General features: G+C 40.5%; 1 protein-coding gene across 1 annotated transcript; it reads right to left on the minus strand.

Annotated features, from left to right (window-relative positions):
- Positions 1-1,585: 1,585 nt before the first annotated feature.
- On the minus strand, positions 1,586-21,498 carry OPN5 (opsin 5; the record flags this gene model as incomplete). Its single annotated transcript, XM_084261486.1, has 6 exons — positions 21,345-21,498; positions 12,798-12,917; positions 8,237-8,407; positions 6,138-6,472; positions 2,891-3,135; positions 1,586-1,649 (listed from the first exon to the last, which is right to left on the minus strand). The coding sequence occupies exons 1-6, from the start codon at positions 21,481-21,483 to the stop codon at positions 1,586-1,588; spliced, it is 1,074 nt and encodes a 357-aa protein (XP_084117612.1). The 5' UTR covers positions 21,484-21,498.
- Positions 21,499-21,774: the final 276 nt, after the last annotated feature.

The raw sequence follows: 21,774 nt of genomic DNA on the forward strand, positions 1-21,774 counted from the left end.
AATCAGATCAGCCACAGAAGTCCTGTTCAGTATGACAGGGAATATGTTAAGCACAACTATGAAATAACTGCATGATAAAAAGCCACGTTAAATGTTAAACTGGAAAACAACTGGAACACTTTCATAAGAGCTTTCTTTCCTCAATGGAATGATTGAGACCAAAACATTAACCCTCATAACTTTATTTTTTCAGTGATCAGTCAGTGTTGGAGATTCTTGATTTGCAATTAACTTATTTTTGATAGTATCGTATTATTCCCAAATAAATTACATACAAACTTCAGAATCATTATTTTTAACATTAAAATTTCTAGGTTTTTTTCTGTAGCAATGCCTCTGCCTTAAGGGAAGTAAAAGAAAAAAAAAAAGGACAAGAATGGGAATAATTATGGCTCAGATCCAATGCAACTATTTTGGCTGCCTTGTTGTGCAGCTCTTCTCAAGACACATTGTTTTCCTATTGTGTGTATTAGGAACTTAGAAGCTTATTTTAGTAAGATTGTAATTTTCTTAGATTGTTCCTAATCCTTATACTTTCAGGGCTTAGTGTTTAACAACTGGACACAACTGCACTTGAGAAGACCTTTCCATTGCCTATGCTGTAACCTTTCTCATGAATTCACTAGCTTTGAGTCTGGTTTCAGGCTTAGGACTGAGGCAGGATTTGTCATTTTATATTAAATAGTGATCTGAAAGAACAGTGAAAAGTACAATACAAGGTGGAAAATGTCAGCTGCCATTCAAGAAGTCAAACCTGAATGCTTATTGCCATCCCATTTCATTGCACTTTTGACCAGAGAAAGGTAAAAAGGTGAACAAACTATTGATTTGCACAGTTTGGGTTGTATGGGACCGACTTCATTTAGGTTCTGCTTTAGTTATAAAGTCCTTCATGATTCCAAACTGTCTGAATGAAGATAGCATTTGGACAAGAGACCTTTCCCATCTTGTTCACAAATAATGGCCATCTGTGGTGCACGAGTGTGGCACTAATGATCTTGCCATGACTAAAAAAAATGTATTTCCAAATATTGAAGGACTGAAGTCAAAGTGGTTTTAAGATAGCTTGTAGCCATATGAGTCGGAGAGATACTCACAAGGGAAAATCAGTGGGATGACATTTCTCCAACGGGTGATTTGGACCCCTTATAAATGGAGCTCTGACTCTGATTTGTCCTCTAAGAAATCCTTTCTTGCATGCTCCAGTTCTCCAGTGACTGCAGCCAGAATCTAGGAAGATTAGCTTTAGCAAATTAAAACTGGCCTTCGTCAATACTTCCCTTTCTCTATGGGAAAACATAATCCAAAATGTCACTTCTGTTAGTGCAAAAACAAAAATTCTGAAGTGAATAAAAAAATTTTATACAAATGAATTTTCTCTGATTCTTTTTCCTCTGAGTTCTTAAAACATTTGCCCACCTCTACTTGCACTATTTTAGTCAGGATGTAAAGAACTACATTGTACATAGGACTAGGGAGTAAAATAAAACTGTCCTCATGTTTTAATTTATTTACAGAAAGAGCAACTTGAGACAGTATGATTGTTTGTCATCAAGCTTTCATTTGCTGTATGTGAAATGAGCCTTCAGACTTCCAGTTGGGTTTCGTTCATTGCCGTTGAGTCTCTGTGTGCAGATATGGTATACATCCTATGGGAAGGAGAAAGCACAACAAACATTTTATTCTTATCAAGCTGACAGTTAAGTTCCTAATTCTGAGAAGTGATTTTCCCAGAACATTTTGTTCACTACATAGGCCTAGGAACCCCAGCTTGCATTCAGCATGAGGAACTACAAGAAACCTCCTTCAGAGTGATACCATGGAGATTAAACACAAATCCAGTCTCCAAAGATTCACTGAAGTCTACTTCAGATTTGTCTCCAATTTGCCTAAAACTGTCTAAGGGTCTTTAGTAAATTATATTCACCTCCTTAAGCAGATACAACAGATATAAAATCTGTATATTCTGCAGATGAGATAAAGCTGCATGTAAGATTATAGAAAGATCTGCTAAGGGAAGCTGTGGAAACCCAGAATCCCTCTCTAGACAACACAACAGAAATGCTAGAATTGGTAAGGGAGTAATATGAATGATACAAAGAGGTTTTATGCCTCTAAGAATGAGGTACCAAGGCACCAATGTTCTGGGCTTTGCAAGTCACTTATATATGATAGGGCATTTGTGGCTTTCATGCCAGTCTACACTGTCAGATTAACATTCATGTCAGATTAACATTCATCATTATCTCATGGCTCTTTAGTCACAGAAGTAAGATATTTCTCTAGCATAAAGCAGAAGTAGAAGCATTTTTATCCATGTGCAGAGTTGGTGTGTCCAGGAGCTTCACTAATGGTCAACACGTATTTCTCAGGAAGTTGTAAATGGAAAAGAGGACTTTTTATGAGACTTTATTACACTTTGCTTTGTTTGTTTTGGATTCCTTTTGGTGTGAGTGGCAGCTATAGGGTGATTAAGGAACTGCTGTGTCTCCCTGCTAATTCTGTGGCTGAATGACATGGTTAATTATATAAGGAATTAACACAATACTCTCCTTTTAAGTCTCTAGCAGTGGAGGTCATCAACAGCTTCTGGAGGTAACCCATACGATGTCATGAAAGCAAATGAATAGGATGACAGGACTGATCCAAAAACCACTAAAGCCAATGGGATTTATTCTGAACTATATCAATGGAGTTGCAGCTGGGTCTAAAACCAAGAAACATCTTCTTGCTTCTCTTTTTACACCTAGAGTCACTTTACAAACAAGACCCTGCATAGGTCAAGGTTGAGAAAAAGAAATAAAATTCAGAACTGTGACTCAATAGATCTTATTTGGTGCCTTTTTGGAACATCCTGTACTTAAATTTTACTTCTCAAAGAACACATTACCTTGATTTATTCAAAGAGGTCTTCTTCTGCAGTGTCTTCAATCCCCCTGACCGGCAACAGGCAAACTTACAGTCAATGACCTGGTAAATAATTGGGTTGTACATAGCTGCTGACTTTGCAAGCAAAGTTGGTACCACTGAAAACTGAATGGGAACTGAATCCGGCTGTCCAAAGGCTGACCACACAGAGACCACGGCGTACGGGATCCAGGCAATGAGGAACCCTGCACAGATCAACATTGCCACCTTGTGAGAGGAAAAGAAAAAAGAAAGAAGTTAATCTGACAGAGTAGACGCTGACAGCCCAGCACAGAGCTGGGCAGAATGGAAGGGAACACACAGCAGAATGGAAAAGAATAATGATGACTCGCTTCAGATAAATTTAGAATACGAACAAAAGCTGTCACACATTTCTCTTTAGTGCCCTTTTTTCCTTTCACTTGCCACAGAGCAGTTAATGAGTCCTAGCACAGACCTTTAAAAATGCTGTAAGGTCAGGCTAAACATGAGGAAACCAAATGAGATCTCAGAAAATAATAATCCTTTGATATGAAATTTAAATTATTTAAAGAGAGGAGTCATTTCAAAACATACAGACTCTCTGTTTTAGCATATATAAAAGAGCAGTGAAAGGTTTTGAAAGGTCTTTGAAATGAATGCAAGTCAAACTGGAAACATTTCCTACAGGATTTATCTTTGTTTTGGTTTGGTGGTTTTTTTCCTATTTCTTTCTTATTTGAGGAACCCTTCACTTCCACAATCTCTTCCAACCAAATATTACTCAGATTGTTAAAAATCCAGTCTCTCTTTCAGTCCAGAGAGAAACCAGCACACACTGGGGAAGCAAAACAAAATAAATTACTAAATCCAAGTCTTCCAGATTCTAGGTGCTTTGAAATCAGATTCCAAAGTCCATAAAATCAAAGTCTTTGCAGAAGTTTCCAGGTCTGAATTAGATGATGATTGTGTGTGGGAGTGAGGGACCCTGAGTGTCTCTGCAGGTGAGTTTGTTTAGGAGGGTGTGTTCCTGTCTATATCTCCTATTGTTCCTTCTTCTGCATCACCCAGGACCAGTCACCAAGGCAAAAGCAAAGGAAGTTAGTGAAAGTAGAAAAGAGAAAAGTTTGCAACACACTGTTCTAACACAGGACTTTATCCTCTCTTGTAGGCTGTGTTAATGTTCCAGAGAGGTGTCAAAACCCAGTGGGACCAATAACATGCCACAAGGATGGTCACTGGTAACAGGAGGAGGGAGAAGAGTTTTGATAAATTATGTGCACCTAGGAAGGGGGGGTCTATCTCCCAGTGGGAAAATGCCAAATATTTTAATCCTCAAAACAAATCTGGAAAAAGTGAGAATCAAGTCATTCAATAAGGCATGAGCTGTCAAGTCTCTGTGTACACCCACTCCAGCAGATAAAAAATGGTTGTATTTACCTGGGTAAATTGAATTGAAACTATTGGCAGTTTAATTGAATACAACATCCAGTTTTCTTTCTCCTAACCACAGAGTGGATTTTATATTCCTTTAGAATCTGTAGAGGCTTTGAAAAGCAAATTGCTACCAAACATTTCATTTGCATTCCTGGTAAATGAGAAAAGGGCTTCCTCTTAACATGAGAAAACGTAGCCATAGGAATGTTTAGTTCAAAACTTAAAGAAAAACTATTTGGGGACAAACTCTGAGGTTTACATACTTCACCTGAACCAGCCTGCCTGCACTCAGTCACAGCCTGACATAGCTTCCAGTGACATCATGCCATAATACATACTGAAGAACATATGCCACTATACTGCTGCCTCTGATGGACTGTTACTGCATCCAGATTGATGGCAGTGCAAGTGCACTCCTTTGGAATAAGGCAATTAGCAGGATTACAACAAAAATTCATTACAAAGCATGAGGCTTTTGGATATTGTGTAGCCTTTTCTGGAGCCTGTGGTTCCACATCTTGATGATAATATTATTTTCAGACAAACTTCATTCTTTTATGCTGTTTTTGTTGTCCGTCACTGAAGAAACTGTGCGTGCGAGCCAAGGATCTCAAACACATCCTGTTTGTTGTAAATTGTGCTGTGAAGTTAAATGGGTTAAGATGGAGACTCATTTTCCATATTCATATATATACCAACATTATGTTCTCCACTCTGGATCTGAGATGGAAGGGGCAGCTACTCACTCACAGTGTTTCAACTCACTGAAGTTTTACGTGATCCCTCCAATATGGCAAAAATAAATCTGAAACCTCATATTAAAACCTTTTGTTACTCTTCAAAGGAAAGATCCTGAATAACTGCAAAACAGTACTGTACTGCAGCACCCCTTTTTAAAGGCAAGGAAAGTTTTATCAGCTGCATTGGCAGGACTGATCATGCAGGTATCTAGCTGACATTCTCCTCCATGTTTAGACATGTCCCTTATTGCTGTGTATTATATAACTTCCAGTTCAGCTTCCCAAAAATGTAATAAAATTCCATCAGCCAAGCAAAGGATGCTGCTTGTCTCCCTCCTGGCATGGCTTACAGAGGCTGGTGAATCTTTTACAGCTAAGGAATATGGGTTTGTTCCCATAGTTTTTTTTTATTTTGAGATATTTCCTGGCACAATAACCAGTATGAGCAAGGACCATGGCTGTCACCATTGCCAAATAGAAGATAGATCCAATCAAAAAAGGGAAAATAGGATGTTGGTCTGAGATGGAAAATTAATTTTATCACTTGAACGCATTTTTATCAGCAGCTCATGGCTGAACCTAAATGATAAGTTATTTGTGTAAAAACAATTGCAATGTCACAGGAGTGACTTTGGTTTATATCATCATTAACAGAGGAATGTAAGCTGTCTGAGATTTTTATTTCCCTGCTACAATAACCTGCTTTTTAACAGTTTTTCCTGTTGTAATTCCTGGGCACCTTAAATGCCTTAGAATAATTCTTCACAACTGCTTCTGAAAGCGAAGGGAGTTTTATGATGGGAACAGGGCCACAGGGGATGACGTGACTGGTGTAAAGTCGCACAGGGAGGCTGTGGCAGAGCTTCAGACCGAATCACAACCTCAAGTACCCTAATCACAAAATTATGTTGCAACTTCTGTCTTTTCCCATCTTGACAGTAACAGCAAGAAAGCTAAAAGAACCACCTTCAGAGCGCTGTATTATCGCTCTGCTTAGGAGAGCATATGGTTGAAGTTCACCAAACCCACTATTATAACCTGGTAAAGCAAACTGATTTAAAACTTTCTACCTACCTTGGTCAGCTTCATTTCAAGTATGTGGCTGTTCTGAATCCTGGTATCATAGTGAGCAACCTCTTTGGTGGATGACTTGACTTTCAAAATTATTTTGACATAGGAAAACACAATCACTGCAGTTGGGAACAGGAGGCAAAAGAAGAGAATACTCAGAATAAAAGCCTGTCCAGCCACTGAAGCCTGTGCCAGCCACCAGTCCAGAGTGCAGGATGTCCCAAACGGCTCAGGGGCATAGCTCCCTACACCAGCAAAAGGCACCGTAGCCCAGAACGTAGCATAGGCCCAGATAATAGCCAGACAGATAAAAGCATGATGTCTCTTCAGCCAGGTACCTGGAAGATAATTCAAGAGTTACAACCGCAGGCCCAGGTGTATTTGGCACAACTGATCATGTCATACTACACATGCAGTAGGTGTCTGCTTAAGCTGCTTGACAACAACTACAGTAGGGTTCATCCCACCTCCTTCAAGGTATCAATATTGACCTCTGAACTAGCCACTCCAGCTGACATTTTACTATATGAAGAGAAATACCCACTCAGAAGGAGGGCTCCACCTGATGTTATTTCAGAGTTCTGCTTTAGATTGTGATGATTTACACTAGAAGAGTCCATGCAAACCAATCCAAACAGCTAACTAAGCAACAATCATGGGAATCTTGTCTGGTAATTTTGAAAATGACTTTCTGGAGTATTTGTAATGTGTGGTCAGATGAGACAGAGTTTCAGCCCACATGAAGGACTAAGTCTTTAACTCAGCCTTTCATTGCTTAGTATGAAAGCTCACTCACTGCAACTATATGATGTAACTCACATTATTTCCCATTCCTCTTGCCAGTCAGGTTTCTAATGACTGATTTAGGCCTTATACAGAAAATGGCCAAGTTAACCATCTAGACTGAACATGCTAAATATTTTTATTGCTCTCCGTTATTTGATGAACAAGCATGGTCAGATAGCTCTTGAGAAAAAAAAGGTTTTGAAGTGTTCTGTCTCTCTTGATCTGAGATGTCATACTATAAACCAGAGCTCGTGGCTTGGATACAGCTGGCCATGAAAGACTCAACTCAAACTCAACTCAAAAAGTCTGTGAAAAATTGTCCATGATTTCAGTTGCCACTAAATTATCTTGGTAATATTTTTATAGTAAGAACTGAAATCCTGCTTAATGAGAATGGTGTGTTTAAAACTCAGCTAAGGAGACCTTCTCTGCACTCACATTTAAGAAAAGTACAGATGTGCCAGGTTCTGTGACAGCAGGTCTTTGTTATCATAGCTTTTACACAGCTTTTAATTGACAGCATCATCACTTATTAGAAAGAATATCTTACATACACATCCAAGCTGCAAACATTTCTTATAACTTAACATCATATGACTGATTTCCTATATTATTATCACAAAATCTGTTGTATATATCTCAAGTAACATGGTCAAGGTGGTTTTTTTATATGTAAATTTGCCTTCAGTATTCCCTCTATTTTGCTGGGGAGTTATTTCTTTTCAGTGTAAGAAAAAATCCTTCTCTAAACTGTGAAAACATATTTTAACAGGGAAGAATGAAGCATATAGTACATCATATGCAAGAGAGAGAAGCTATTGATGGATACGGTGATAAGAACTTCGATTGCTAAATTAATTTCATCCTCTCAGGTTCCATCTCTATATTAGAGAGATGATATCACATTACATCTATTGCACATCCAAGTATTTCAGATGTTTTAAATAGCTTGCCACATATCCTAACGTAATTTAGGCATCTAACACGGAATACTCTTGTGTTGGTCCATAAGACCTTGTAACATGTGCAATACTTGCACTTGTTAATGTTAATAGGCCTTGATAGACACAAAGTGAGTTATCCATGAGTGGGTACTAAAATTTAAGCAGACAGCAGAAACACAACAGTGAAGGCCATATGTCCAGCAAAATAAATTTATCTGGGATTACTTGGGTCATGCACGTATGTTTCTCTTACCTCTTCCCCTCTTTATTTAACAAAAGTATTCCAAAGAGCTTAAGTATGGTTTCAGTCTAGACACCTATGTCACTTAATACAGGTTTTCTATATTTATGTAATATAGTTTTCTTTCTTACCATAAGACAAGTGGCAGATTTTTAGGTATCTATCCAGGCTGACAGCTGTCATGGTAATAAGGCTCCCACAGCCAAAGAAGAAGCCAGCCCATCCATACCAGCGGCAGCCCATCCATCCGAACATCCAGCGGTGAGAAAAGAAGGAAATAATACTAAAGGGTTTTCCTACGACTTCAAAAGGAGTAAAGCATGTCAGTTGTGATAAAACCACCCTTTTTAAGAAAAGTAAACCCTCCCCTTTGCCCAAAGCTAATAGCAACAACAATCTTCTGCAACATGGAGGGAGAGAGGGTTTTAGATACAAAAGATGTGATGGCTTTCATGCCCTCCATCCACAGGACTAAGCCTAAAACAGCTGTAGCTAGATCCCATAGCAACTATGCTGGTAGGACTAGCCAAGCCTGAAGAATGGCTGGAAACAGGCACTTTACTGCAGACCACATGAACTAAGTAAGCCCAGATTCTGGTAGAGAGCATGTGCGAGCCCTTTTCATTATGGAAACTTTAGACTACATGTTAAGTCCACATGAAAACACATGTCAGAATGTAAGCAGTATGGGTGATGGGTGAATCCGGGTTTAAAACAGGCATATGTCTACTTAGACAACATCCCTATAATCAACTGAGTGTCTTCAAACACAGGATAAAGAAATTTGACTTCTGCAAACCTATAAGGCCCAACAATAGGATGCATACTGTGGTAAAGTGTTAGGCTAGAAAGGAAGATGGTTGTATGGTTTCTACTATTTTAAGACACTGAGATAGAAGGAGCTTGCTTATGTATGCAGTGTGGACTTCAAGGAATTCAAGGCAGATTCATGAAGAGATGTTAGAATTAAATGTGCTGTGCTTAGAGGCAACGGGATTGATTTAAGATTTACTCAACCACCACCCTGGGCAGCCTGTTCCAATGCCTGATAACCCTTTTGGTGAAGAATTTTTTCCTATTCTCTAATCTGAACCTGACTTGAGTTGCAGAAGTGGTTTCAGCTCCTGGCCATGCCACAGTCTTCCTTGCTGACCCCCAGCAAGTCACCTGGCCAAGATATTAAAAAGTTTTAATCATCCCCAAACAGAAGGGAAATACCTAACTGTTTTGGAGACTGTCCTAGTAGCACATTAGCTCATTTCTAAAGTGGGTGGTGCATTATGAAAGTAGTGAAGCTAGGTTATATGTTGTTCCATTCTCACCTTAAAACAGATCAACATTATTCAATATAATTAACGTTATTCAATACCACATTATGTATCATGAAAATTATTAAATTTGGCAATTGTCATTTTCTAGTTGGAAATCTCCATTTCCTGATTTTGTCATTTTTATCTCAAATTAAAAAAAACAAACAAAAAAATCAACTTAAATGGATCAGAAGACTCAAAAATTGATGAACATCAACATGTTTTCTGAATCCTTCATTTCAACCTATAGACTGACCTGAAAGGCCTCAAGGTCTCAACAGTTCAACTGCAACATTCAAACAACATTAAATATTGAACTCCACTTCTCTGTGAAGGTGTTTCTTCCTGCACCACTGTTGCCAGAGCACTTCAGGTTGTTCAAAGCCTCTCAGCCACCCTGAGGTAGTTTCCCTGGCTGAATCACTGTGTGTAATGTTGTGGCAGCTCAGTGAGTTGATTTATAAGGAAGGCAAAAACAGTCTTGCAAACTGTGATTCTCACAAAGTAACCTATTCATGGAAGTCAAGACAAAAGTCTTTGTTTTGTTGAAGTGATCTGTAGAAAAATATATTGTATTGTTCCCAAGCATATTAAATTTTAGGCTAAACTAATAGAAAATTAAACACCTTCAACAGAAAACTAAAACCTTTCTACTAAAATAAAATCTTGAAGAAAAGGGGTCTTTGCTCCATTTTCCATTCCTCATTATTGAAAACCCTTCAAAACGAGACTTATTTTTAAACAAGGTATTTTAGGATTCTTTTCCTTTAGCCTAAACCTGTAAGTAAAGTGCTGCCTGACCCTGAAGGTTGTGCTCAGGTCAATACATTATATGCTTTTCTCTGAGCAGAATAAATGTAATTTAATTTTTCAAGCAGAAGCTGACCCCAGTGATTATGGTTTCAAGAAATCATGAAATATGGCAAGGTCTAGGACATATACTAAGAGTCAGCAACTTTACTCATTGCCAGCTCTAAAGGCCAACAAATTTATTTGCACAAAATCAAATTTCTCTTCAGTAGCCCAGGACTCAGAGCTTGGAATCTGCATCAGAATGAGCCTGAGGCAGTTTGGAACGAGCAGCTGGTGCCACCCTGCGGACCTCTGCAGGAAGACATGGCACGGCCAAGATCTCTGGAGCGAAATAGGAAGATTTGTGGGAAAAGTCCCGTCATCAGCTGGTCCAGAAGACAAAACACATCACATTTCTCCAGTCAACATCTTCCATTAAGAAAAAAACCCGACATAACAAACAAAACAACACCAAAAAACAAAGAGAGAGAGAAAGAGAGAAAGGGAGGGAAGGAGGAGGGGGAGTGGGGAGGGAGGGAGGAAGGCAGGCAGGCAGGCAGGCAGGAAGGCAGGCAGGCAGGCAGGCAGGCAGTCAGGAAGGCAGTCAGGAAGGCAGGAAGGCAGGCAGGCAGGCAGGAAGGCAGTCAGGAAGGCAGGCAGGCAGGCAGGCAGGCAGGAAGGAAGGCAGGAAGGAAGGCAGGAAGGAAGGCAGGAAGGCAGGAAGGAAGGAAGGAAGGAAGGAAGGAAGGAAGGAAGGAAGGAAGGAAGGAAGGAAGGAAGGAAGGAAGGAAGGAAGGAAGGAAGGAAGGAAGGAAGGAAGGAAGGAAGGAAGGAAGGAAGGAAGGAAGGAAGGAAGGAAGGAAGGAAGGAAGGAAGGAAGGAAGGAAGGAAGGAAGGAAGGAAGGAAGGAAGGAAGGAAGGAAGGAAGGAAGGAAGGAAGGAAGGAAGGAAGGAAGGAAGGAAGGAAGGAAGGAAAGGGACATGTGTCAGTCACAATTATTTTTAACTACAATACCTAAACACAGAGATAGATTCAGATCCTCATGGATGAGAAGGTGACCCAGTGCATGTTGGTGGCAGACCTTAACAGAGAAACTAGCAGCCTTCATGCTAAGAGAGCTGTAGTTTATATGGTGGAGACACAGAACTTGTATGGTTAGGAGGTACCTGTTTATATTGCAAATATACACCTATGGAAATTCTCCTGAAACATTCCCTCTCATTGGAGTCAGATATGAGCCTTACAAAATGAAAAAAAGCTCTTAGGACACAAAGGACATGGCAGCATCACGGTAGAGGCAAAAACTGTTCCTGCTCTATTTTTTAATTCATCTCAAAGTGCTGCAAGATGGAAATAGTATCTCGATGGACAATATGCCAAAGAAATCATTGGGATTTCTTTTTGTGGTAGCAGAGCAGAGATATTTACACTAACACCTTTCTTCTGCTGAATTTCTCTTTCAGAAAACCATGTTTACTGATTGCCAAGAGGCATCAAAATTGCTGGAAGTCAAGAATGAGCAGCTCCTTGGCCGTGTGCAGCTGCAGCAAAATGAGCTTCAGTTTTGGGAGCTTGGGAACCACTGTTTTATGTTGTTCAGTGTTGTTTCAGGCATTTGCATGAAGCCAATAGTATTAGCAGAGGCAAGGGCAGGAAAAGGGTGCACTGGACCTGGGGGCAGGGATCCTCATATATGTAACATGTAGGGGACAAAGTACTTTGGGAACATACTGTCATTTACATTGCACTGAGGAGATGCCATGGTCAGCTGGGTCATATCAGGTCTTTATATGCACTGAATTTTCTGCCACTCAAAATATCCTTTTCTAAAGGATGCCCAATCCTCCCCCTGCAATTGCATGTAGCCCTAAGCAGCTGAGCTGAACGAGACTCATGTCAAGAGCCAAAGGAATGCTCTCCAAAGGTTTTGGACTCTGCAACTTCATGCAAACCTTTCCAAAGCTCCCTCCTGTCATGCCAGGCCATCCAGGCTGTGGAGATGAAATAAAAGTTCTTCCAGTTGGCTGATGTTGCTCTTATTCTACAGATTGACAAAAGGCATATTTTCCTGACCCAAAGATAAAAAAGGAAAGTCACTAAGGAGAAAATTATTAGTTTTGGTAGACTGATGGTCACTGGGATTTCCCAATGTCTTCCCTTCTTAGCCCTCCCCAGTTACACTTAGCTAAACACGTATTTTTGAGGTGCCCAGCTCCCTCCTGTTGCACCCTACAGCAAGAAAATGTCATTTCCTTCAACCATAAGATCAAGCTACTTTGTGCTTATTGTGTCAGGATGCACATGGGAGATGTCTTTGAAGGCATGTCTAGTGCTGGGGTGAACAGGAGTCCTGCCTGATTGATAAATCCAACCTTTTTTTTTTTTCCTCTGTACTTTTCATTTCTTCCCATCAAGTTGTTCAGGGATGTTTTCTATCCTTCTCTCTTATTTATATGCAAATATCAGAGTAGAAATATTAGTCACAAAAGCCATTTTGGGCTCCACATGACTTCCAGAGATCTGCCTCTTGTTGCTGCCAGAAAGAATGGTGGGATAGTAAAAATGAATGAAAATAAGACATGAAAGTACCTGAAATTCCCAGATCACATACTGCTAAATTAACAGTCATTATCTCAGCGGGTCTCAGCTTCTTTTTTCGCTTTGAGGACATAAAAATAACATACCCATTTCCCAGAGTTGAAAGAATTCCTATTTAAAAAAAAAAAAAGAAAAAAAAAAGAAAAAAGAAAAAAGAAAAAGAAAAACAATCACATTAGATTTCACCTCAAAACCAGCAATATTCCAACCTTCTTTGTGAAATTCTCTTAAATTTTCATTCTGAACCTGTGGTCCTAAGGCTAGATATTTACTCTGAAACATAATCACCCCATCCTCATTATGCAGCTCATAGAGACATCTATTGCAGGCATCTCCCTCCCACAACAAATGCTATTTTCTCTTTTGCAGCAGGGCACTGCCTTCACCACCTGAGCCTGCACAATTATCAACTGAATGCACGTAATAGAAATCCCATAATTCCTCTGTTCTTATCACCACCGTTTGTCTCACAAACATTTATGCCACAGCAAGAATAAAATTCAGATGTTTGTAATCACAAGGACCCCGATCTCTGACCAACTGTAATGTTATTAAATGCTGTAAGCAGAGGCTGAGGGACAAACTGCTAAAATAATGCAAATTAAGATGTTAACATCACATCTTAAAATTTAGAATAAAAATTTATTTCTATCATACAAAAGAGAGAGAGGACAGGAATACGGCGCACAAGGAGAGATCCTGTTCATACTGGCTGGCATCTTTTTTGGCCATATCACCACCCTAGGACCCACAGGGACCAATCCTGCAAGTGGTTAATCAGCCATGGAGCTAATCACACTGGTACCAAAAATTGAAGAGCATCTGGTTCCCTTAGAGAGAACAGTTTCTTCACTCCGTCATGTCAGTGAAAGGCTTTGGTCCCAGAGAGAGTGTTTTGCAGTGGAAAGAGCACACAACATCTCTTTCTGGAAGGAAAAGTCACCCCTGAAGGTGAACACCCCAAAGAGAGTATGACCTATTCATGCCAGAGCAGAGGAGACAACTAGGAAGGAAGGAGATACAGAAGAAGAAAGAGTGAAGAGCGGAGTGGCCGGGACCCCGACCTCCTGCACCACTGTTGCTTTCCCAAAGGGACCTACAATGGCAATGAGGGAGATGAAGGAGTGAAGTTCAGCTTGGGGAAGGGAGAGAAAAGGTTTTACTCTGAAGTATTTTAAGTTTGCTGTATTTGTTTCTCTCTTCTCAAATTAGTATTACATGTTTTCAGTTAAGTTAAATTTCCCACAATGAGTGTTTTGCATATAACAGTAATTGATGAGTGATCTCCCTCTCTTCATCTCTACCCTCTCTGTATCTCCACTGCTTTTATTCTTCTTGTTTCTTCTCCATCCCACTGTGAGGCCTGTAAAAAAGCAGCTGCCTGGGTGCTTGGCTGCCAGCTGAGGCCTACCCTCCGCACTGCAATAAAAGTCATAAAAATCCCAAATTTCCTCTGTCAATGAGACAGCAAAGTCACTCTTCATGGTGTTTTCCTACACAAACTTAGCCTTGTTCCACATTTTAAAAAGACTGCAGCAGCTCCCCATCCACCCAGCAACACCAGCCTCTCCAAATATTCTACCTTTGAGCACCATATTATGTTTATCTGTCTGCTGGGAGGCCAGACCTCAGGAATTAAAGCTCAGGAGTTACGTGGGTACTCCCACGTTGAGGGTGCCACATCCTCAAAGAACCAAGAAACCCAACCTGGGGACCTCCTTGAGGAGGAGAGAAAAAGGGTGCCCAGGAGCTAAATCCAGATGGTTTCTCAAGAAATATAAGCAACTGTGGTTCTGAAAGCTTACAAAACTGAGAAGAACATACTTTGATTTTTAATTTTGCCAGCAGTAAATGCAAACATTCATCTAATTGGAAACATTTCTTATTTTACATTGACAATATTGCTTTCTATATTATTTTTTAAAATAAAACAGGACAGAAGCAGACTTGTCATTTAATCTTAGGTTTTCTCAACAAATCTGATTTATCCTTGGTGAATGAAGAGCATCCTATTCATTTGGCTCTGAAATTTTAATCTGAATTATAATTAGAAACAGTAATTCATTTGAATTATTTTCTTCCTTGCTGATAAGTTGCTGAGCATTTTTCATATATCTTAATCCTTTTCTCTTTTAATGCCATTTTCTGTCTTGTGAATTTAGGATATCTGGAGTGCCAGCATCCAGTTTGAAATACCTTTTGAAAGCATCTGACATTTTCCTGAATCTATTTCAACTGACTGGCAATCCAGGGAGATATCTTCATCAGACAAACCTCTGAAGCAACTGCTTATTATTAATAGCAGTATTTCAGAGACACCCAGCCCACTGACCTCCTAATCCTACAGCTGGAAGGCATCCAGTGAGAATTTAAGTTTCCTTTTGTCTACACCTGAGTCTGACAATTGCTTATCTGAATTCTTTTTTAATAGAATCATACAGCTCTCTCCCTGTACACATTGAAGGTAGCTGCTTGCAGTACCATATCTTTTGGACAGAGAGCTTGAGTCAGGTAGGAAAATAAAATATATCCCTTTCCTTCTGCCCTCTCCAGAAAAAAAACATCAATCTTCTTACCACACAATTCTCAAGAGAAATACAAACTTTTCTATCTCAAAATAAATCCCTTTATTGGAGTTTGAGTTTCTCATACTCTGTGCAAAGTGCCTATCTCCACTGCTCCACCACCAACTGATCTTTCAGGACCACATGTTTCATTATATATAGCTATGGAGAATTCCTCTTTTCTGCTTATGTTTGTGTTCATCCTGTTGCAGACAACACTCTTCATCATTTTTTCTGCACTCTTCTTGGTTTCCTGACTCCCAATTCCTTTCTTCCTTGCACCTAGACCAACATTTCTCAGATGAGTTGTCCAAACACCTCTCAGGTGCTTTGAGATGCCGTGGGATAGGATCTATCTAATCTCTGTCCTGGTTTCATAGAATCATAGAATGGTCTGGGTTGGAAGGGACCCCAGGGATCATACAGTTCCAACCCCCCTGCCAGAGGCATGGACACCAACCTCCAGGCCTGGATCTATACAAGGTTGCCCAGGGCCCCATCCAATCTGGCCTTGAACACCCCCAGGGATGGGGCATCCACCACCTCTCTGGGCAGCCTGTTCCAGCACCTCACCACTCTCTCTGTAAAAAACTTCCCCCTAATATCTAATCTAAACCTACCTTCCTTTAGTTTTAATTCATTCCCCCTTGTCCTGCTATTCTCTACTATTGTTTCTAATAGAAACAATAATTCTAATTGCCATTGTCTATTGTTTCTAATAGAAACTTTATCCTCTCCCTAGATGAGCTGTCTAATGCTTCATTTTTTCCTACAGTTGAAAAGATTTTCCTAACAGTTAGCTAAAGTCCTCGTTGGTGCAGTCTCCCAGCTCTGGTAGTATGCTGGCAAGCTGTGCACTTGGGCACAAAAAAAAAAAAAAGAGAAAAAACACTCTTCAGATATAAAATAAAGGCTCTTTTCCAAGAGTAAACAGTTTAGAGCACAACTGCCCATGGCACTGTAATGCTATTACATATAGAGAATTGGGCTTGTTCACCCTGGAGAAGACAAGGCTCTTGGGAGATCTAATTATAGCCTACCAGTACCTAGAGGGGCTACAGGAAAGCTGGAATGGGACTGGTTGTAGGGCATGGAGTGATACAATGAGGGGTAATGGTTTTATACTAAAAAGGGGGAGATTTAGATTAGACATTAGGATGAAGTTCTTCACAATGAGGGTGGTGGATCACTGGAACAAGCTGCCCAGAGAGGTGGTGGAGGCCCCATCCCTGGAGAGGTTCAAAGTCAGGCTTGATGGGGCTTTGAGTGACCCGATCTAGTGAAGATGTCCCTGCTCACTGCAGGGGGGATGTGGACTAGATGACTTTTAAAGGTCCATTCCAGCCTAACAGATTCTATGATTCTGTGATACACAAAGAGCCAAGGATGTGATAACTGAAAAAGTGACACCTACAGAGAAAGAGCCAACCAGCAGGAAAAGGTGAAAGTGTACAAAATAAATATGAACAAACAAGCCTCCTTTTCTCCAATCTGATAACAGTGCTAAAGCATCAGAGGGGAAAAAAAAACAACAAAGTGATATTTTGGGATTTTGTTTTCAATTAAGCTGCTTTATAACACGCTGAGGAAGTGTGTAACAACAGTTGGCAAATCAATAGTTACTTGCCACTAACTTTCAAAGGAGCTGATAGCTAGTGGGTGTCTGCTCAGTAGTTAGTCACCCTACCTGGCTGTACAGTAAATCAATCACACTAGTGATGAAAAGGCTAGTGGGGGAAGTGACAAATTGAGAAGAATTGGATTCTCATAACCCCATGTACCATTTGATTTTTTTCCCCCAGGACGATTAAAAAATTACACACAGATATGAACTAGTTAGGACAAAAGGCAACACCTCTGCAGAGAATTTAGCACAGGTTGGTCAAGACTCTGATTTTCTTCATAGACAAAAAAAAATTATATTTATATTTTCAAACAGATATACTTCCATTGCACAACCAGCCTGACCCTAAAAGCTCTGCCAGGTTTCGTGATAATATCCCAGCCTTGTTCACTCACTGTGCAGCTTCTTCCCCTTTTTGAAATAAATTTTAAACTCACTTTCATCTTATTTGCCTCAAACACAAAAAGATACCCTGTAGCAATGCCCACGTCCTGGCTTCCCACCTTTCCACAGCTAGTCCCTCTCTTTCTACTATGAGGATGTCCACAGAGGACATCCTCAAAAGTGGGGCACCTTTACTTGGAAAGGATCTGCAGAGGAATAAGGGACACAGTTCAGTGGCAGAAGGTGACAATGGACTGGTTTTGTCTAAACCACAAGTTATGATAAAAAACATAGACTCCTGGGTAAGGGAGCTGAATGCTCCATCTCTGTTTTCCATCATCTCTAAGTTGTACGGTTTACAAAGAGCATCTGCACTGCTGTGGACTCCCCACAAGACACAGCTACACCCAACAGCTATTTAAGCACACAGTTCTTGCTTGCTATTCTGGATACTTGGGAGCTGTGATTAACTAAAAAGTTGCTAATTAAAACAAATTTACAGCCCCAGCAAACCTGCTGCATGGAGTTTTAAATCAGTGAATAGTTTCAACAGCGATATGCTTCCTTCTCCTCCACCTCAAGATCCACCATCTACTACAGAAAATCTCTGCACAGCAGTGCTTCACATCCCAACAGAGATGTGGAAGCTTTGAACCGTCAGAAATCAGCTTAGTGGAAAAGGAAATTTAGGATTGTTTTTGTTTGCAGAAAGTAAAAGAAGCAACTGAAGAGATTTACCTGGGAACAATAAAGATCAATTTCCTACTAACTTCTCATATTTTTCCAGGCCCAAGACATTATTAAAATGTTGCTATCCACCCAAATATGAATGGGTAATAAAATAGAGATTTGCACAACAACAGGAGCTAATGTTGGCATCCCCAAGGTGCTAAGCTAAACCAATCTTGTAAGGTACAACTAGCATGAGAGGCATTAGCCCAAGCAAAGATTTGTGGGGTTTTTTTGGTAAGAAAACTGTGTTTGAAGACTATTTTACCACATCTATTCACAAGCACAGAAGATATGACGTTACCCTTCCCCCAGTTTTGTTGAATTCTTTCTTTTACTGGCTGAGATCTGAGGTGAAAAAAAAAGAGTAACTCCTACTCCTTCACACACAAAAAAATGGGGGGATTTATGAACTACTACTTCTTGGCAAATTAATATCCATTTCTGCATCAGACACAGTGCCTAAACCACTCCTCTTTGGGCTTGGGACACCAGTTGCCGTAGCTGAAATGTCTGACCAGCAGCTGAGCAATGACTGCTTAAAATCATTGTGATGATTGCTAAAAGGAATTCAAAATATCTGGGCAGGATAGCAGATAGCAGTGTATCTTATGCTACAGATGGAAGTCCAGGGAAGATGCAAATATAGCATTTACATATGGATGTGAAAAGCGTACTTTGCCCTAATGAAAGCTGCTGCTGGAGTGTGTAATGGCCATAAGGGAAGTAAATAGCCAAGTGAAATGCAATGCAAAACAAACACACGATAAATAAGTTAAATCCAGAGCAAAATGTAGGATACGTCTAGAGCTACACATTTTTGCAGCAGAGCTGTGGCTTGAAGTTCCCTGGATTGGGCCACTAGCTGTAATGAGTCCACCACAGGCTGATGTCCAGTCCACAACACCGGGAAGGTGGGAATCTCCCTGATAAGTCCTATATCAAAGTGATTATCAGCCCCTTTTAAACTATCACTTCAGTCTCCTCATACTGCTTGTGTTAACCTGTGCCTGCATGGCTACCTTTTGGCCTTTTACTGGAAATTCATGCCTTAATTAGATTATCCCTATGTTTTCCAAGATGTTTCACACCTGGCAGGGGTTTTTCTTTGAAACTGGATAAATCTACACTAAATACAGATGATACAACAAGGCAACACTGCACATCGGAAGGATTTGTTTCAGCTACTCAGACATATTTCCTGGGATTAAAGTTACATTTGCTTAACTGAGCAAAAAACGACCCATGGGGGGTTGTTTTGGACAGTTCATTGAAGACGTCTGCCTGCATAGCAGCAGAATATATATATATATATGTAAAAAGCTAGGATAGAACATGAATAGTGAGAACAGCACAGGCATACAGCTTCACCTGCTGTCTTTGCTGCTCCCAATTTCTTTCTCAATAAGCCATAAGCAGAAGACAAATGAGGAGCAACCACTATTAAGACTTTGTGAGACCTCCAGCAAAGGTAGATTGCTTAATCAGTCAGGGGAAAGGCAGCACAAGAGAGTAGAAAGGAGAGATGTAAAATAGCGACATGAGAAGGATGAAGGTAGGAGTGAAAGAGCTTTGTGTTTTGTGCAGGAATGATAGAATAAGAGAATGAATCAAAACTAAAATAAATGTCAAGGAATACACCATATACCCTGCATTCAGCCTGGTGTTCAGCTGGATCCCAGTTTTGGCATAGCATAGCTACATGACCTTGGCTCAGCTTTACTGAGAAAACAGCTGCTGAGCTGTGAGAAACTGCACAAATTAAAGCCATAAAACACAAGGAAACCTAAACCAGAGAAAGAAGTGCAAGTGTTGAGGCAACAGTTAGAAGCTCAAGTACTTGAGAGCAAAAATATTGACACAAAGAGGTACAACCTTAACCCCATCCCCACAGCAAAGATAGTAAATCATCAAGAACAAGGACCGGTTTATTCTCAGAAGCTATACAGACCAGTATTTCCCAGGTGAATGACAAGTCTTTGGGATATGAATACTTAATATAGAAATCAGCTCCAGCTACCCTCTGTGTGTACTAACCAATAAATAATTACACTTATTTATTCTTCCTGCAAAGTCACTTTGCACATGGTAAAAGACTCCAAACCCAAAGGGAGGAGAGGGTGTTAGGCAGGAAATACCCTTCAATGTAATCACAGAATCACAGAATCACAGAATCACAAGGTTAGAAGAGACCTTTGAAGATCATCGAGTCCAACCATTCCCATCCTATGCTAAACCATATCCCTAAGTAGCTCATCTACCCTTTTTTTAAACACATCCAGGGTTGGTGACTCAACCCCCTCCCTGGGCAGCCTGTTCCAGGCCCTGACAACTCTTTCAGTAAAAATTTTTTTTCTAATATCCAATCTAAACCTGCCCTGGCCCAGCTTCATGCCACTTCCCCTTGTTCTATCTCCTGTCACCTGGCTGAAGAGACCATCGCCCAGCTCTCTACAACCTCCCTTCAGGTAGCTGAAGGTGGTGATAAGGTCTCCCCTCAGCCTCCTCTTCTCCAGGCTGAACATCCCCAGCTCCCTTAGCCGTTCGTCATATGATTTGCCCTCCAGCCCCTTCACCAGCATGGTTGCCCTTCTCTGCACTTGCTCAAGGACCTCAATGTCCTTTTTATGGTGGGGAGCCCAGAAATGCACACAGTACTCAAGGTGTGGCCTCACCAATGCCAAGTACAGGGGCACAATTACCTCCCTAGACCTACTGGCCGCACTGTTTTTGATACAAGCCAAGATGCCATTGGCCTTCTTGGCTGCCCGGGCACACTGCTGGCTCATATTCAGCCTGCAGTACCTAACAAAGGACAGCTGATACCAGGAGCTGAGTGACATTCAAATCAGCACATCTGAGGATGTTCTCTTTGCTGTGTAGGACATGAGAGGCTTTGCAAACAGGGCATAAAACCCACATGGCATAAGGGGAAAGCCAGTTTGGGTCTGCAAGCTAGTAACCTATCAGTAGAAAAACTTTCAGTATTTCTTCAGTTTTTTCTAGAAGTTCTACTCCTAGTCACTTCTGGCCATGTGGAGCTGCATTGTCTGTTGTCACTAACTGTTATCCCACATTTCTAACATGTTCCCTTCTCTCCTTCACAGATTTTTCTTTCTAATATGAAGAAATACATAATTCCATATACAATGCACAGCAGCTTCTGCCTTCTTTGTGAGTTCCTACAAGGATGCAGTAACATAGTCATATTTCAAAGGTGAATTACAAAATCATTACCAATTACGGTCAAATAAAACCCAGCTACTATGTCAGCTTCTCTAGAGAGCTTTGATGCAAAGGGGTCTTCCTTCTGGAGGTAGTGTGGGAGGTATTCTTCCTGAGAGGAAGCGTTGTGATCTGATGCCATCCCATTCATGTCCACTTCAGCATCTGAAAAACATAAGAACGGAGCTTGATCACATCTGCCACCAGAAAATGCAAAGATAATTTCATTGATAAACAAGATGCATCCTCCTGTCTTCATTTCTGCTCTACCTTCTCCCAGGGCATTTCAGGATAAACTATTTATTTCTTGACTTACTTTATCCAAAGATGTCATGATATGTATGGCACTGATCACAATAATCCATCCGAGCAGTACCCAGGTGCCAGTGTGTTTGCAGCATTCAAGGCAAGGCCTCTGAAGTGCCCTCCCTGAATATCTTAA

This window comes from Gallinula chloropus (genome assembly GCF_964237585.1).
Source record: "Gallinula chloropus genome assembly, chromosome: 3".
Lineage (NCBI taxonomy): Eukaryota > Metazoa > Chordata > Aves > Gruiformes > Rallidae > Gallinula > Gallinula chloropus.